General features: G+C 46.3%; 1 protein-coding gene across 1 annotated transcript in view; it reads left to right on the forward strand.

Moving 5' to 3' along the window:
• The window catches only part of LOC139379612 (nuclear pore complex protein Nup107-like), a 26,400-nt gene extending 7,896 nt beyond the window's left edge, over positions 1–18,504 (forward strand). The window contains exons 10-26 of the mRNA XM_071122410.1: positions 1,151–1,239; positions 1,330–1,408; positions 2,192–2,305; positions 2,522–2,612; positions 4,089–4,228; positions 4,606–4,751; positions 5,413–5,461; positions 5,631–5,700; positions 8,301–8,416; positions 9,462–9,651; positions 10,682–10,794; positions 11,320–11,422; positions 15,530–15,690; positions 16,567–16,692; positions 17,187–17,300; positions 17,587–17,754; positions 18,258–18,504. Of these exons, the coding sequence (XP_070978511.1) occupies positions 1,151–1,239; positions 1,330–1,408; positions 2,192–2,305; positions 2,522–2,612; positions 4,089–4,228; positions 4,606–4,751; positions 5,413–5,461; positions 5,631–5,700; positions 8,301–8,416; positions 9,462–9,651; positions 10,682–10,794; positions 11,320–11,422; positions 15,530–15,690; positions 16,567–16,692; positions 17,187–17,300; positions 17,587–17,754; positions 18,258–18,365 (1,977 nt within the window). The 3' untranslated portion in view covers positions 18,366–18,504. The remainder of the gene's footprint in view (positions 1–1,150; positions 1,240–1,329; positions 1,409–2,191; positions 2,306–2,521; positions 2,613–4,088; positions 4,229–4,605; positions 4,752–5,412; positions 5,462–5,630; positions 5,701–8,300; positions 8,417–9,461; positions 9,652–10,681; positions 10,795–11,319; positions 11,423–15,529; positions 15,691–16,566; positions 16,693–17,186; positions 17,301–17,586; positions 17,755–18,257) is intronic.
• The last annotated feature ends 195 nt before the right edge of the window (positions 18,505–18,699 follow it).

Consider the following 18,699-nt stretch of genomic DNA (forward strand, 5'->3'; position numbering starts at 1 on the left):
GCATTTTCTGAGGCTGGTAACTCTAACTTATCTTCTGCAGCAGAGGTAACTCTGGGTCTTCCTGTCCTGAGGCGGTCCTCATGAGAGCCAGTTAACTCTAATGAACTTATCCTCTGCAGCAGAGGTAACTCTGGGTCTTCCTGTCCTGAGGCGGTCCTCATGAGAGCCAGTTAACTCTAATGAACTTATCCTCTGCAGCAGAGGTAACTCTGGGTCTTCCTGTCCTGAGGCGGTCCTCATGAGAGCCAGTTAACTCTAATGAACTTATCCTCTGCAGCAGAGGTAACTCTGGGACTTCCTTTCCTGTGGTGGTCCTCATGAGAGACAGTTAACTCTAATTAACTTATCCTCTCCAGCAGAGGTAACTCTGGGTATTCCTTCCCTGTGGTGGTCCTCATGAGAGCCAGTTTCATCATACCGTTTGGTGTTTTTTGTGACTGTACTTGAAGAAACGTTCCAAGTTCTTGAAATTTTTCAGATTAACTGACCTTCACGTTTCTCTTTGCTTATTTCAGCTGTTCTTGCCATAATATGGACTTGGTCTTTTACCAAATAGGGCTATCTTCTACCTTGTCACAACACAACTGATTGGCTCAAACGCATTAAGAAGGAAAGAAATTCCACAAATCAACTTTTAAGAAGGCACACCTGTTAATTGAAATGCTTTCCGGGTAACTACCTCATGAAGCTGGTTGAGAGAATGCCAAGAGTGTGCAAAGCTGTCAATCAAGGCAAAGGGTGGCTACTTTGAAGAATCTGTTTTGTTTAAAAACTTTTTTTTTGGTTACGACATGATTCCATATGTGTTATTTCATAGTTTTGACGTCTTCATTATTATTCTACAATGTAGAACATTTTAAAAAATAAAGAAAAGGCCTGGAATGAGTAGGTGTTCTAGAACCCTGGAATGAGTAGGTGTTCTAGAACCCTGGAATGAGTAGGTGTTCTAGAACCCTGGAATGAGTAGGTGTTCTAGAACTTTTGACTGGTATTGTATACACACACACACACAAAAACACACACACACACACACACACCTCCTCCCCTATTATCTGTCTCTAGTGGTACAGTCCTGTTTGGTCTGATGGATGGTTGTAATAGAGACCATTTTGTAAAGTTTTAAATCATCGTTTCACCTCCTCTCTCTTAGTTGGTTGTGGATTGGTTAGAGAGTATCGCCAAAGATGAAATCGGGGACTTCTCCGACAACATTGAATACTACGCCAAGTCTGTCTACTGGTAAGTAGCTGGAGTCATTTGAGAGAGACGAGCGCTTGTGTGTCGTTAGGAAGACCATGTGCCTTGGCTAATATTCTGTTTGACTTTCAGGGAGAATACCCTTCATGCTCTGAAACTGAGAAGAAACACATCCAGCACAGGCTTCAATGTTCCCCTGGTTACTGAGCTGGTAAGAGGGGCTTTTAGGCCTGCTTTTCACAGGCTTCAATGTTCCCCTGGTTACTGAGCTGGTAAGAGGGGCTTTTAGGCCTGCTTTTCACAGGCTTCAATGTTCCCCTGGTTACTGAGCTGGTAAGAGGGGCTTTTAGGCCTGTTCTTCACAGGCTTCAATGTTACCCTGGTTACTGAGCTGGTAAGAGGGGCTTTTAGGCCTGCTCTTCACAGGCTTCAATGTTACCCTGGTTACTGAGCTGGTAAGAGGGGCTTTTAGGCCTAATCTTCACAGGCTTCAATGTTCCCCTGGTTACTGAGCTGGTAAGAGGGGCTTTTAGGCCTAATCTTCACAGGCTTCAATGTTCCCCTGGTTACTGAGCTGGTAAGAGGGGCTTTTAGGCCTAATCTTCACAGGCTTCAATGTTCCCCTGGTTACTGAGCTGGTAAGAGGGGCTTTTAGGCCTGTTCTTCACAGGCTTCAATGTTCCCCTGGTTACTGTTCCCCTGGTTACTGAGCTGGTAAGAGGGGCTTTTAGGCCTGTTCTTCACAGGCTTCAATGTTGCCCTGGTTACTGTTCCCCTGGTTACTGAGCTGGTAAGAGGGACTTTTAGGCCTGTTCTTCACAGGCTTCAATGTTCCCCTGGTTACCGAGCTGGTAAGAGGGACTTTTAGGCCTACTCTTTACAATCTATCTCTCTCTCGCACACACACACTCTCTCCTACATACACATGCTCTGATGCCATGATAGGGAATACGTTGTTTTACTTAGAACATAAAGTAACTCTGTGTGTCTGTAGGACCCTGACGCCCCCATCAGACAGAGACGTCCCCTGGCAGACCTGGACAGAGAGGATGATGCCAGACTGCTGAAGTACCTCTTTACCCTCCTCAGAGCGGGCATGACAGACGAGGTGAGAAACGGGAGACACTCTCAAATGGCACCATTTGTTCCCTGTTCACTGTGCACTGTTATTGACCAGGGCTCATAGTTCTCTGGTCACAAAAGTAGTGCAGTGTATAGGTAATAGGGTGGCGTTTTGAGACCGATCTCAGTACAGCGCCACCTGGTGGATGGGAGGGTTACACTGAACTGGTTTCTAGTCACAGTGACGTGTGGTTGTGTGTAGGCCCAGAGGCTGTGTAAGCGCTGTGGCCAGGCATGGAGAGCTGCTACTCTGGAGGGATGGAAGCTGTACCACGACCCCAACATCAACGGAGGTCAGTTCTCCGTCGTACACTCTCACCAACCGATGTATAACACCAAGTGGAGGTCGTGACCTTTTTGTCAGCCAGTGATTGTCATGTAAATAACGGTCTCGCGGTAATTGACCTTTTTAATGAAGATAAACACATTTAGCATCTCCTGACTTCCACACACATCCTACAAGACACTGATTCAGACCTTTGGAACGTCGACATTTTAAAAAGTCAAATAAATCCTGCCAACAGAGTGCTGAGTACCAGGCAGTTAGCAGGTTTGGTAGACTACTAATGACCGGCAGGTTTGGTAGGCTACTAATGACCAGCAGGTTTGGTAGGCTACTAATGACTAGCAGGTTTGGTAGGCTACTAATGACTAGCAGGTTTGGTAGGCTACTCATGACCGGCAGGTTTGGTAGGCTACTCATGACCAGCAGGTTTGGTAGGCTACTCATGACCAGCAGGTTTGGTAGGCTACTCATGACCAGCAGGTTTGGTAGGCTACTAATGACTAGCAGGTTTGGTAGGCTACTAATGACTAGCAGGTTTGGTAGGCTACTCATGACCGGCAGGTTTGGTAGGCTACTAATGACTAGCAGGTTTGGTAGGCTACTAATGACTAGCAGGTTTGGTAGGCTACTCATGACCGGCAGGTTTGGTAGGCTACTAATGACTAGCAGGTTTGGTAGGCTACTAATGACTAGCAGGTTTGGTAGGCTACTAATGACTAGCAGGTTTGGTAGGCTACTAATGACTAGCAGGTTTGGTAGGCTACTAATGACCGGCAGGTTTGGTAGGCTACTCACGACCGGCAGGTTTGGGAGGCTACTCACGACCGGCAGGTTTGGTAGGCTACTCACGACCGGCAGGTTTGGGAGGCTACTCACGACCGGCAGGTTTGGGAGGCTACTCACGACCGGCAGGTTTGGGAGGCTACTCACGACCGGCAGGTTTGGGAGGCTACTCACGACCGGCAGGTTTGGGAGGCTACTCACGACCGGCAGGTTTGGGAGGCTACTCACGACCGGCAGGTTTGGGAGGCTACTCACGACCGGCAGGTTTGGGAGGCTACTCACGACCGGCAGGTTTGGGAGGCTACTCACGACCGGCAGGTTTGGGAGGCTACTCACGACCGGCAGGTTTGGGAGGCTACTCACGACCGGCAGGTTTGGGAGGCTACTCACGACCGGCAGGTTTGGGAGGCTACTCACGACCGGCAGGTTTGGGAGGCTACTCACGACCGGCAGGTTTGGGAGGCTACTCACGACCGGCAGGTTTGGGAGGCTACTCACGACCGGCAGGTTTGGGAGGCTACTCACGACCGGCAGCATCATCAGAGCTTAGAGAAGTTTAGTCACCGTGACCAAACGGTCACGTTAGAATTTGACTGCGGTCATGACTCGTGATCGCCGGTGTGGCTGTAATTGGATCACCATAACAACCCTAAACACACGCCCCTATGAACGGTCTGTGATGGAACTGAGCTGTGTCCAGGCGGGGCAGAGCTGCTACCGGTGGAGGGGAACCCTCAGCGATGTGTGTGGAAGGTCTGCTGCTGGAGGATGGCTGATAATGAACACTTCAGCAGATATGAGAGAGCCATCTACGCTGTTCTGAGTGGGAACCTCAAACGGGTATGTTGGGTGTTATCTCCCTAAGACACTCTCTCCTCTCCTCTCCTCTCTGTAGCACTTGTATGTGTTAGGTGGAGGAGGAGGTGGGGGGGGTCAGGGGGAGGAAGAGGATTGGGGGGGTCAGGGGGAGGAAGAGGATTGGGGGGGGGGGTCAGGGGGAGGAAGAGGATTGGGGGAGGTCAGGGGGAAGAAGAGGATTGGGGGGGTCAGGGGGAGGAAGAGGATTGGGGGGGGTCAGGGGGAGGAAGAGGATTGGGGGGGGTCAGGGGGAGGAATAGGATTGGGGGGGTCAGGGTTCTGGTAGACTTTCTGTCTCTCCCCTCTAGCTGGACTACAGTAGAGTGGTTGTAGTGATTTGTCTCTCTGTCTCCCTCTAGCTGCTCCCAGTGTGTGAGTCGTGGGAGGACAGTGTGTGGGCCTACTTCAGGGTCCTGGTAGACTCTCTTGTGGAACAGGAGGTCCGGTCCTCAGGGATGGGAAGCGAGGAGCTGGAGGAGCTGCCACGAGAATACCTGGAGGCCAAGTAAGATCCCCAGCCTCTAGTAGAGAATACCTGGAGGCCAAGTAAGATCCCCAGCCTCTAGTAGAGAATACCTGGAGGACAAGTAAGATCCCCAGCCTCTAGTAGAGAATACCTGGAGGCCAAGTAAGATCCCCAGCCTCTAGTAGAGAATACCTGGAGGCCAAGTAAGATCCCCAGCCTCTAGTAGAGAATACCTGGAGGCCAAGTAAGATCCCCAGCCTCTAGTAGAGAATACCTGGAGGCCAAGTAAGATCCCCAGCCTCTAGTAGAGAATACCTGGAGGCCAAGTAAGATCCCCAGCCTCTAGTAGAGAATACCTGGAGACCAAGTAAGATCCCCAGCCTGTAGTAGAGAATACCTGGAGGCCAAGTAAGATCCCCAGCCTCTGGTAGAGAATACCTGGAGGCCAAGTAAGATCCCCAGCCTCTAGTAGAGAATACCTGGAGGACAAGTAAGATCCCCAGCCTCTAGTAGGCAGCCTTACCCAGGGACCATACCCTTTAGTGGGTAGCCCTGCCTAGAGAATACAGCCTCTAGTAGAGAATACCTGGAGGCCAAGTAAGATCCCCAGCCTCTAGTGGAGGGCTGAGGATCAGGAATCTAACCTTCCTAACCTTTCTATTTCTAAATGTAAATTGTACTGTCTCCCTTTTCTCTCCAGCTGGACATTAGAGAAGGTGTTTGAGGAGCTGCTGGCAACAGAGTCAAAGGTCAAGCATCTGTTTTTCTGCTCTGTCAAACTAGCTGTGTGTCTGCATCACACCAGTCTACTAGCTGTCTACATCACACCAGTCTACTAGCTATCTACATCGTACCGGTTTTAGGGATTCCCATAGTCCTGTGAAAGATGCTGGATGTCTCCTCCTCTCTTCTTCACAGAAAGTCCTGGAAGAGACGAAAGAACACTACCACATTATCCAGAAGTTAGTTATCCTGGGTGACCTGGACGGTGAGTCTGTTATTAACCTTTAACTAGCTGTCTAGTGTTTCCTGGGTGACGGTGAGTCTGTTATTAACCTTTAACTAGCTGTCTAGTGTTCCCTGGGTGACCTGGACGGTGAGTCTGTTATTAACCTTTAACTAACTGTCTAGTGTTTCCTGGGAGACCTGGACGGTGAGTCTGTTATTAATCTTTAACTAGCTGTCTAGTGTTTCCTTGGTGACGGGGAGTCTGTTATTAACCTTTAACTAGCTGTCTAGTGTTCCCTGGGTGACCTGGACGGTAAGTCTGTTATTAATCTTTAACTAGCTGTCTAGTGTTTCCTTGGTGACGGGGAGTCTGTTATTAACCTTTAACTAACTGTCTAGTGTTTCCTGGGAGACCTGGACGGTGAGTCTGTTATTAATCTTTAACTAGCTGTCTAGTGTTTCCTTGGTGACGGGGAGTCTGTTATTAACCTTTAACTAGCTGACTAGTGTTTCCTGGGAGACCTGGACGGTGAGTCTGTTATTAACCTTTAACTAGCTGACTAGTGTTTCCTGGGAGACGGTGAGTCTGTTATTAACCTTTAACTAGCTGTCTAGTGTTCCCTGGGTGACCTGGACGGTAAGTCTGTTATTAATCTTTAACTAGCGGTCTAGTGTTTCCTGGGAGACGGTGAGTCTGTTATTAACCTTTAACTAGCTGTCTAGTGTTTCCTGGGAGACCTGGACGGTGAGTCTGTTATTAACCTTTAACTAGCTGTCTAGTGTTTCCTGGGAGACCTGGACGGTGAGTCTGTTATTAATCTTTAACTAGCTGTCTAGTGTTCCCTGGGTGACCTGGACGGTAAGTCTGTTATTAATCTTTAACTAGCGGTCTAGTGTTTCCTGGGAGACGGTGAGTCTGTTATTAATCTTTAACTAGCTGTCTAGTGTTTCCTGGGTGACGGTGAGTCTGTTATTAATCTTTAACTAGCTGTCTAGTGTTTCCTGGGAGACCTGGACGGTAAGTCTGTTATTAATCTTTAACTAGCGGTCTAGTGTTTCCTGGGAGACGGTGAGTCTGTTATTAACCTTTAACTAGCTGTCTAGTGTTTCCTGGGAGACCTGGACGGTGAGTCTGTTATTAACCTTTAACTAGCTGACTAGTGTTTCCTGGGAGACCTGGACGGTGAGTCTGTTATTAACCTTTAACTAGCTGACTAGTGTTTCCTGGGAGACCTGGACGGTGAGTCTGTTATTAACCTTTAACTAGCTGACTAGTGTTTCCTGGGAGACGGTGAGTCTGTTATTAACCTTTAACTAGCTGACTAGTGTTTCCTGGGAGACCTGGACGGTGAGTCTGTTATTAACCTTTAACTAGCTGTCTAGTGTTCCCTGGGTGACGGTGAGTCTGTTATTAACCTTTAACTAGCTGTCTAGTGTTTCCTGGGAGACCTGGACGGTAAGTCTGTTATTAATCTTTAACTAGCGGTCTAGTGTTTCCTGGGTGACGGTGAGTCTGTTATTAACCTTTAACTAGCTGTCTAGTGTTTCCTGGGTGACGGTGAGTCTGTTATTAACCTTTAACTAGCTGTCTAGTGTTTCCTGGGAGACCTGGACGGTGAGTCTGTTATTAACCTTTAACTAGCTGTCTAGTGTTTCTACGTCTCTAATGAAATAGGACCCAGAATTCATTACAATGTGAGTTAAATAGTTTTTCCTTACTATTGTTTTAATTGTGTTAAAGAGCATCCAATTAGCCACCATGATCTCATGTTCTATCATGACATCAGGTTCTACCATGACATCGGGTTCTACCATGACATCGGGTTCTATCATGACATCGGGTTCTATCATGACATCGGGTTCTATCATGACATCGGGTTCTATCATGACATCGGGTTCTATCATGACATCGGGTTCTATCATGACATCGGGTTCTATCATGACATCGGGTTCTATCATGACATCGGGTTCTATCATGACATCGGGTTCTATCATGACATCGGGTTCTATCATGACATCGGGTTCTATCATGACATCGGGTTCTATCATGACATCGGGTTCTATCATGACATCGGGTTCTATCATGACATCGGGTTCTATCATGACATCGGGTTCTATCATGACATCGGGTTCTATCATGACATCGGGTTCTATCATGACATCGGGTTCTATCATGACATCGGGTTCTATCATGACATCGGGTTCTATCATGACATCGGGTTCTATCATGACATCGGGTTCTACCATGACATCGGGTTCTATCATGACATCGGGTTCTATCATGACATCACTAGTCAGTCACTCTCCAGAGTGACTTTGTGGTTCTGGTCACTAGTCAGTCACTATCTAGACTGACTTTGTGGTTCTGGTCACTAGTCAGTCACTATCTAGACTGACTTTGTGGTTCTGGTCACCAGATACATGAGGTAGTCAGTCACTCTCCAGAGTGACTTTGTGGTTCTGGTCACTAGTCAGTCACTATCTAGAGTGACTGTGGTTCTGGTCACTAGTCAGTCACTATCTAGAGTGACTTTGTGGTTCTGGTCACTAGTCAGTCACTCTCCAGAGTGACTGTGGTTCTGGTCACCGGGTATGTTACGGCTGTGTGAAAGAGTATAAAACAGTGTTTTGTGTGTTCAGGTCTGTTGGAGGAGTTCAGTAACTGGTTGACCAGGAGTCCTGCTCTGCCCTCTCACCTGCTGCGCTTCATGACACACCTGGTGTTGTTCTACCGCAGTCTGGGCATGCAGCTCAAGGTACAGTACACACACACACACACACACCTGGTGTTGTTCTACCGCAGTCTGGGCATGCAGCTCAAGGTACAGTAGTACACACACACACACACACACACACACACACACACACACCTGGTGTTGTTCTACCTCAGTCTGGGCATGCAGCTCAAGGTACAGTAGTACACACACACACACCTGGTGTTGTTCTACCTCAGTCTGGGCATGCAGCTCAAGGTACAGTAGTACACACACACACACACACACACACACACACCTGGTGTTGTTCTACCTCAGTCTGGGCATGCAGCTCAAGGTACAGTAGTACACACACACACACACACACACACACCTGATGTTGTTCTACCTCAGTCTGGGCATGCAGCTCAAGGTACAGTAGTACACACACACACACACACACACACCTGGTGTTGTTCTACTGCAGTCTGGGCATGCAGCTCAAGGTACAGTAGTACACACACACACACACACACCTGGTGTTGTTCTACCTCAGTCTGGACATGCAGCTCAAGGTACAGTAGTACACACACACACACACACACACACACACCTGGTGTTGTTCTACCTCAGTCTGGGCATGCAGCTCAAGGTACAGTAGTACACACACACACACACACACCTGGTGTTGTTCTACCGCAGTCTGGGCATGCAGCTCAAGGTACAGTAGTACACACACACACACACACACACCTGGTGTTGTTCTACCTCAGTCTGGACATGCAGCTCAAGGTACAGTAGTACACACACACACACACACACACACACACCTGGTGTTGTTCTACCTCAGTCTGGGCATGCAGCTCAAGGTACAGTAGTACACACACACACACACACACCTGGTGTTGTTCTACCGCAGTCTGGGCATGCAGCCCAAGGTACAGTAGTAAACACACAGAGCGAGAGAAACACACTTCTGTTGTCATACACCTATATAAACATCAACCATTCCTCACACAATCCACATATCCCTCCACTCATGCCCCCCCCCCCCCCTCTAATCCGGCCACTCATGTGCCTCCCACCCACCCCCCCCCCCCCCAATCAGGAGGAGGTATCAGTGGATGTCCTGAAGGCCTACATCTCTCTGTTGATGAGGGAGAAGCACGTTGATCTGATAGCCTTCTATGTCAGTCACCTGCCGCCAGACCTGGCCACCGCCCAGTACGCTCTCTTCCTGGAGGAGGTCACCGAGGCTGAGCAGAGACAACGCTGTCTGGAGCTGGCCAGGGAGGCAGGTCAGTGTCTCACACAGAGGCTGCTGGGATGGGAGGGGGGGGTCAAACTAATTTTCCCCGCCGGGTCACTGAGGTCCAGAGGACCGCACTTACAATGTGCTAGATCTCCTCTACATTTTCTAAAAAATAATTCCAGAAGTGATGGATGGAGGACTATTCTCCCTGTTGGGCTAACTTATGATATGAAGACTTGTACACCAGTTTCAAACAGCTGAAAATACATTATTTGTTGGTTATTGATCATATATTTCAGTGGTTTAGACGGTACAATGATTCTCTACAATATACTTGCTTATTTTGTCATATAACCTGAAATTAGGCGAACGATTTGAATTTTAGCAACCAGGAAATGGTGGAGCAGTTACAGGTGTCTAACTGTCCTGTTGTGGTCAGGATGTGACAACAGTCTGTTACAGGTACAGGTGTCTAACTGTCCTGTTGTGGTCAGGATGTGACAGCAGTCTGTTACAGGTACAGGTGTCTAACTGTCCTGTTGTGGTCAGGATGTGACAGCAGTCTATTACAGGTACAGGTGTCTAACTGTCCTGTTGTGGTCAGGATGTGACAGCAGTCTATTACAGGTGTCTAACTGTCCTGTTGTGGTCAGGATGTGACAGCAGTCTATTACAGGTACAGGTGTCTAACTGTCCTGTTGTGGTCAGGATGTGACAGCAGTCTATTACAGGTGTCTAACTGTCCTGTTGTGGTCAGGATGTGACAGCAGTCTGTTACAGGTACAGGTGTCTAACTGTCCTGTTGTGGTCAGGATGTGACAGCAGTCAGCAGTCTGTTACAGGTACAGGTGTCTAACTGTCCTGTTGTGGTCAGGATGTGACAGCAGTCTATTACAGGTACAGGTGTCTAACTGTCCTGTTGTGGTCAGGATGTGACAGCAGTCTATTACAGGTGTCTAACTGTCCTGTTGTGGTCAGGATGTGACAGCAGTCTGTTACAGGTGTCTAACTGTCCTGTTGTGGTCAGGATGTGACAGCAGTCTATTACAGGTGTCTAACTGTCCTGTCCTTTCCAGGTCTGGACGTGGCAGCGGTCACTAAGATGGTGGTGGAGAACATCAGAGAGAGAGACACTGAGGAGTTCGCTCATCATGACCTCACCCCTGCACTGGACACTGGCACCTCAGCGGTATGGAACACGCACACACACACACACACACACTGGCACCTCAGCAGTATGAAACACACACACACACACGCTGGACACCGTCACCTCAGCGGTATGAAACACACACACTGGACACTGGCACCTCAGTGGTATGAAACACACACACACACACATACTGGACACTGGCACCTCAGTGGTATGAAACACACACACACACTGGACACCGTCACCTCAGCGGTATGAAACACACACACACACACATACTGGACACTGGCACCTCAGCGGTATGAAACAGACACACACTGGACACTGGCACCTCAGTGGTATGAAACACACACACACACTGGACACCGTCACCTCAGCGGTATGAAACACACACACACACATACTGGACACTGGCACCTCAGCGGTATGAAACACACACACACACACTGGACACTGGCACCTCAGCGGTATGAAACACACACACTGGACACCGTCACCTCAGCGGCACGAAGGAGAAACAAACACACCATGTGGTCATGTTAACCCTGTACCCCCCCCCAGGAGGACCAGAGGAAGATCGATGTGATTGATTGGCTGGTGTTTGACCCCGCCCAGAGAGCTGAGGCCCTCAAACAGAGCAACGCCATCATGAGGAAGTTCCTGGGTACGTTACACACAAGGTTCTGAAACAGATCAATGCTTCCTGTGTGAGATAGTTGTTCTCTCATACTACTAACACATCCTCACATCAACCATGTTGTTGATCCATTGTTCTCTCATACTACTAACACATCAACCATGTTGTTGATCCATTGTTCTCTCATACTACTAACACATCAACCATGTTGTTGATCCATTGTTCTCTCATACTACTAACACATCAACCATGTTGTTGATCCATTGTTCTCTCATACTACTAACACATCAACCATGTTGTTGATCTATTGTTCTCTCATACTACTAACACATCAACCATGTTGTTGATCTACTGTTCTCTCATACTACTAACACATCAACCATGTTGTTGATCCATTGTTCTCCTCATACTACTAACACATCAACCATGTTGTTGATCTATTGTTCTCTCATACTACTAACACATCAACCATGTTGTTGATCTATTGTTCTCTCATACTACTAACACATCAACCATGTTGTTGATCCATTGTTCTCTCATACTACTAACACATCAACCATGTTGTTGATCCATTGTTCTCTCATACTACTAACACATCAACCATGTTGTTGATCTATTGTTCTCTCATACTACTAACACATCCCCACATCAACCATGTTGTTGATCCATTGTTCTCTCATACTACTAACACATCAACCATGTTGTTGATCCATTGTTCTCTCATACTACTAACACATCAACCATGTTGTTGATCTATTGTTCTCTCATACTACTAACACATCAACCATGTTGTTGATCCATTGTTCTCTCATACTACTAACACATCCTCACATCAACCATGTTGTTGATCCATTGTTCTCTCATACTACTAACACATCAACCATGTTGTTGATCCATTGTTCTCTCATACTACTAACACATCCTCACATCAACCATGTTGTTGATCCATTGTTCTCTCATACTACTAACACATCCCCACATCAACCATGTTGTTGATCCATTGTTCTCTCATACTACTAACACATCCTCACATCAACCATGTTGTTGATCCATTGTTCTCTCATACTACTAACACATCAACCATGTTGTTGATCTATTGTTCTCTCATACTACTAACACATCAACCATGTTGTTGATCTATTGTTCTCCTCATACTACTAACACATCAACCATGTTGTTGATCCATTGTTCTCTCATACTACTAACACATCAACCATGTTGTTGATCCATTGTTCTCTCATACTACTAACACATCAACCATGTTGTTGATCTATTGTTCTCCTCATACTACTAACACATCAACCATGTTGTTGATCTATTGTTCTCTCATACTACTAACACATCAACCATGTTGTTGATCTATTGTTCTCTCATACTACTAACACATCCCCACATCAACCATGTTGTTGATCCATTGTTCTCTCATACTACTAACACATCAACCATGTTGTTGATCCATTGTTCTCTCATACTACTAACACATCAACCATGTTGTTGATCTATTGTTCTCTCATACTACTAACACATCAACCATGTTGTTGATCCATTGTTCTCTCATACTACTAACACATCCTCACATCAACCATGTTGTTGATCCATTGTTCTCTCATACTACTAACACATCAACCATGTTGTTGATCTATTGTTCTCTCATACTACTAACACATCAACCATGTTGTTGATCCATTGTTCTCTCATACTACTAACACATCAACCATGTTGTTGATCTATTGTTCTCCTCATACTACTAACACATCAACCATGTTGTTGATCTATTGTTCTCTCATACTACTAACACATCAACCATGTTGTTGATCCATTGTTCTCTCATACTACTAACACATCAACCATGTTGTTGATCTATTGTTCTCCTCATACTACTAACACATCAACCATGTTGTTGATCCATTGTTCTCTCATACTACTAACACATCAACCATGTTGTTGATCTATTGTTCTCTCATACTACTAACACATCAACCATGTTGTTGATCCATTGTTCTCTCATACTACTAACACATCAACCATGTTGTTGATCCATTGTTCTCTCATACTACTAACACATCAACCATGTTGTTGATCCATTGTTCTCTCATACTACTAACACATCAACCATGTTGTTGATCTATTGTTCTCCTCATACTACTAACACATCAACCATGTTGTTGATCTATTGTTCTCTCATACTACTAACACATCAACCATGTTGTTGATCTATTGTTCTCTCATACTACTAACACATCCCCACATCAACCATGTTGTTGATCCATTGTTCTCTCATACTACTAACACATCAACCATGTTGTTGATCCATTGTTCTCTCATACTACTAACACATCAACCATGTTGTTGATCTATTGTTCTCTCATACTACTAACACATCAACCATGTTGTTGATCCATTGTTCTCTCATACTACTAACACATCCTCACATCAACCATGTTGTTGATCCATTGTTCTCTCATACTACTAACACATCAACCATGTTGTTGATCTATTGTTCTCTCATACTACTAACACATCAACCATGTTGTTGATCCATTGTTCTCTCATACTACTAACACATCAACCATGTTGTTGATCTATTGTTCTCCTCATACTACTAACACATCAACCATGTTGTTGATCTATTGTTCTCTCATACTACTAACACATCAACCATGTTGTTGATCCATTGTTCTCTCATACTACTAACACATCAACCATGTTGTTGATCCATTGTTCTCTCATACTACTAACACATCAACCATGTTGTTGATCTATTGTTCTCCTCATACTACTAACACATCAACCATGTTGTTGATCCATTGTTCTCTCATACTACTAACACATCAACCATGTTGTTGATCTATTGTTCTCTCATACTACTAACACATCAACCATGTTGTTGATCCATTGTTCTCTCATACTACTAACACATCAACCATGTTGTTGATCTATTGTTCTCCTCATACTACTAACACATCAACCATGTTGTTGATCCATTGTTCTCTCATACTACTAACACATCAACCATGTTGTTGATCCATTGTTCTCTCATACTACTAACACATCAACCATGTTGTTGATCTATTGTTCTCTCATACTACTAACACATCAACCATGTTGTTGATCTATTGTTCTCTCATACTACTAACACATCAACCATGTTGTTGATCCATTGTTCTCTCATACTACTAACACATCAACCATGTTGTTGATCTATTGTTCTCTCATACTACTAACACCAACCATGTTGTTGATCTATTGTTCTCTCATACTACTAACACATCAACCATGTTGTTGATCTATTGTTCTCCTCATACTACTAACACATCAACCATGTTGTTGATCTATTGTTCTCTCATACTACTAACACATCAACCATGTTGTTGATCCATTGTTCTCTCATACTACTAACACATCCTCACATCAACCATGTTGTTGATCCATTGTTCTCTCATACTACTAACACATCAACCATGTTGTTGATCCATTGTTCTCTCATACTACTAACACATCAACCATGTTGTTGATCTATTGTTCTCCTCATACTACTAACACATCAACCATGTTGTTGATCCATTGTTCTCTCATACTACTAACACATCAACCATGTTGTTGATCCATTGTTCTCTCATACTACTAACACATCAACCATGTTGTTGATCCATTGTTCTCTCATACTACTAACACATCAACCATGTTGTTGATCCATTGTTCTCTCATACTACTAACACATCAACCATGTTGTTGATCTATTGTTCTCTCATACTACTAACACATCAACCATGTTGTTGATCTATTGTTCTCTCATACTACTAACACATCAACCATGTTGTTGATCTATTGTTCTCTCATACTACTAACACATCCCCACATCAACCATGTTGTTGATCTATTGTTCTCTCATACTACTAACACATCAACCATGTTGTTGATCCATTGTTCTCTCATACTACTAACACATCAACCATGTTGTTGATCTATTGTTCTCTCATACTACTAACACATCAACCATGTTGTTGATCTATTGTTCTCTCATACTACTAACACATCAACCATGTTGTTGATCCATTGTTCTCTCATACTACTAACACATCAACCATGTTGTTGATATATTGTTCTCTCTCTCCTCTCTGTCATCTCCTCCAGCCTGTAAGAAACACCAGGCAGCTAAGGTGGTGTTCGGTAAGGTCCCCGAGGACTCCATGAGGGAGATCTACCGCCAGTGGGAGGAGCTAGGCCTGGACACGCCCCTTCCCGCGGAGGATGAGAACGCCATCAGGGAACACCTGTGTGTCCGTGCTTACCTGGTGAGGGGGGGGACAAGCTCTCGCAGCGCTGTGATTGGCTCGACTGTTTATTGCCTGGTGAGGGGGGGGACAAGCTCTCGCAGCGCCGTGATTGGCTCGACTGTTTATTACCTGGTGAGGGGGGGGGGGGACAAGCTCTGGCAGCGCTGTGATTGGCTCGACTGTTTATTGCCCCTGGTGAGGGGGGGGGGACAAGCTCTGGCAGCGCTGTGATTGGCTCGACTGTTTATTACCTGGTGAGGGGGGGGACAAGCTCTCGCAGCGCTGTGATTGGCTCGACTGTTTATTACCTGGTGAGGGGGGGACAAGCTCTGGCAGCGCTGTGATTGGCTCGACTGTTTATTACCTGGTGAGGGGGGGACAAGCTCTCGCAGCGCTGTGATTGGCTCGACTGTTTATTACCTGGTGAGGGGGGGGACAAGCTCTCGCAGCGCTGTGATTGGCTCGACTGTTTATTACCTGGTGAGGGGGGGACAAGCTCTGGCAGCGCTGTGATTGGCTCGACTGTTTATTACCTGGTGAGGGGGGGGACAAGCTCTCGCAGCGCTGTGATTGGCTCGACTGTTTATTACCTGGTGAGGGGGGGACAAGCTCTCGCAGCGCTGTGATTGGCTCGACTGTTTATTACCTGGTGAGGGGGGGACAAGCTCTGGCAGCGCTGTGATTGGCTCGACTGTTTATTACCTGGTGAGGGGGGGGGGGACAAGCTCTCGCAGCGCTGTGATTGGCTCGACTGTTTATTACCTGGTGAGGGGGGGACAAGCTCTGGCAGCGCCGTGATTGGCTCGACTGTTTATTGAATGTTTTTAGAGAGGTCTCCTGTAGTTGTTATAAGTGGTGTGTGTGTGTGTCTCTCTCTCTCTCTTCCCTCCCCAGGAAGCTCATGAGGCGTTTAATGAGTGGTTCCATCACATGAACTCCCCCCCTCAGAAGCCCAGCCTGCCGGCTCAGGCCAAGTTCACTGAGAAGGTGGCCTACGAGATGAAGGAGAACGAGTACCAGGTACCCAATACACGCTATTCCCTATATAGTGCAGTATAGGGTTACCCAATACACCCTATTCCCTATATTGGGGCGGCAGGGTAGCCTAGTGGTTAGAGTGTTGGACCGGAAGGTTGCAAGTTCAAACCCCCGCGCTGACAAGGTACAAATCTGTCGTTCTGCCCCTGAACAAGGCACTGTTCCTAGGCCGTCATTGAAAATAAGAATTTGTTCTTAACTGACTTGCCTAGTAAAATTAAAATAAATACCCAATACACCCTATTCCCTATATAGTGCACCATAGGGACATGGTTAAAACTAGTGCACTCTATAGGAGGCCCCGTTCAAATTGAGTTTACTATGTAGGGGATCGGGTACCAGGTATACAGTACACTCTGATCCTAGATCAGTCTCTGTGTTATGGGTGAACTGGTGAGGAGTTTAATTTGTTTTAGTGTAGCTGTTCCTGGATCAGATGAAGAACTCTAAAAAGGTGTGACCTCCTTCTCCGGTAGCTGGAACATGACAGCTGGACCGGCCGTCTGGGGGCTCTGACTGAAGACGTGAAGGAGAGGATCTACAACGTCCTGCTGTTTGTGGACGGGGGCTGGATGGTCGACGTCAGAGAGGTCTGTCTGACTATTAATGGTGGTATGAGGGGCTCAGCGCTAGGTTAGCATGTCAGCCTGTATTTAGAGCTCTCTGTCTCCAGTACTACGGTGTTATTTCTAGGTACAGGTTACTTCTACCACTGGCTGGTCGACGTCAGAGAGGTCTGTATATCTGACTATTAATGGTGGTATGAGGGGCTCAGCGCTAGGTTAGCATGTCGGCCTGTATTACAGCTCTCTGTCTTCAGTACTACGGTGTTATTTCTAGGTACAGGTTACATCTACCACTGTCGTTCTATTCCAGGATACGGAGGAGGACCCAGAGAGAGGCCACCAGATGGTGCTGCTTCGTAGACTCTGTCTGCCCATGATGTCCTTCCTGTTGCAGACAGTACTGCAGAGAACACAACGCCACCAGGAGAGTCTCAGACTGGCTGATATCATCGCCTCGGACCAACACCGCCTCTACGAGGTCTGTACTGTAGTTTAGAAATTATATTTCCATGGTCTGGGGTCTGGGGTCTGGTCTGGGGTCTGACCTGGGGTCTGGTCTGGGGTCTGACCTGGGGTCTGGTCTGGGGTCTGGTCTGGGGTCTGACCTGGGGTCTGGTCTGGGGTCTGGTCTGGGGTCTGACCTGGCCTGAGGGCATCCTCTTCTCTCTCCTTTCCTTCGTCTGCTACGATCTGCGACTACTTGTCTTCAATCAAATGTATTTATAAAGCCCTTCATACATCAGCTGATGTCACAAAGTGCTGTACAGAAACCCCCCAGCCTAAAAACCCCAAACAGCAAGCAATGCAGGTGTAGAAAGCACTTCAACGTTGTAGCTCAACACAATATCAGCACTCTCTTACAGTATCTCTCCCTGTCACTGTGTTGCTTTCTTCTCTTTCCCCTAGTCTACTTTCCCATCCTCCTCTTCTTTTTGCTAACTATGTTCTCTCTCTCTATCTCTGTCTCTCGCTCTCTTTCAGGTATTCTCCAAGGATGAACTGAGGAAGTTCCTTCAGAAGATGAGGGAGTCGTCTCTTCTCTTATTGGATAAGGGTCTAGACCCGCTGGGGTACGAGATCCAACCATAAATACACCCCACCCGGACATTTTGTTTTGTTTTTTATTTTATTTTTAATATCGTTTTTTGTTGTTTTTTTTTGCCAAGTTTAAGTAATGGAGTGAATGATTTTCTGCATTTTGTAAACAATAAAAGTGACGTGTCTGAAATATTGTTTGTCTTTGGGCCATGCACAGACAGGATGCATATACCTATCTGAATCTAGAAGAGTATAAAAGGAAGGTTTGAGACACCACCTTGTCTAGGTCGAGAGGAGATGGTTTAGGTTATCGCCTTCGCGACGTAACAAAGTGACCATGTGTAGGCGCTGTAGGCCACTGTGACGTGGATATAGTTCTCTTCGC

The sequence above is a fragment of the Oncorhynchus clarkii genome, chromosome 21 (genome assembly GCF_045791955.1).
Source record: "Oncorhynchus clarkii lewisi isolate Uvic-CL-2024 chromosome 21, UVic_Ocla_1.0, whole genome shotgun sequence".
Taxonomy (NCBI): Eukaryota; Metazoa; Chordata; class Actinopteri; order Salmoniformes; family Salmonidae; genus Oncorhynchus; species Oncorhynchus clarkii.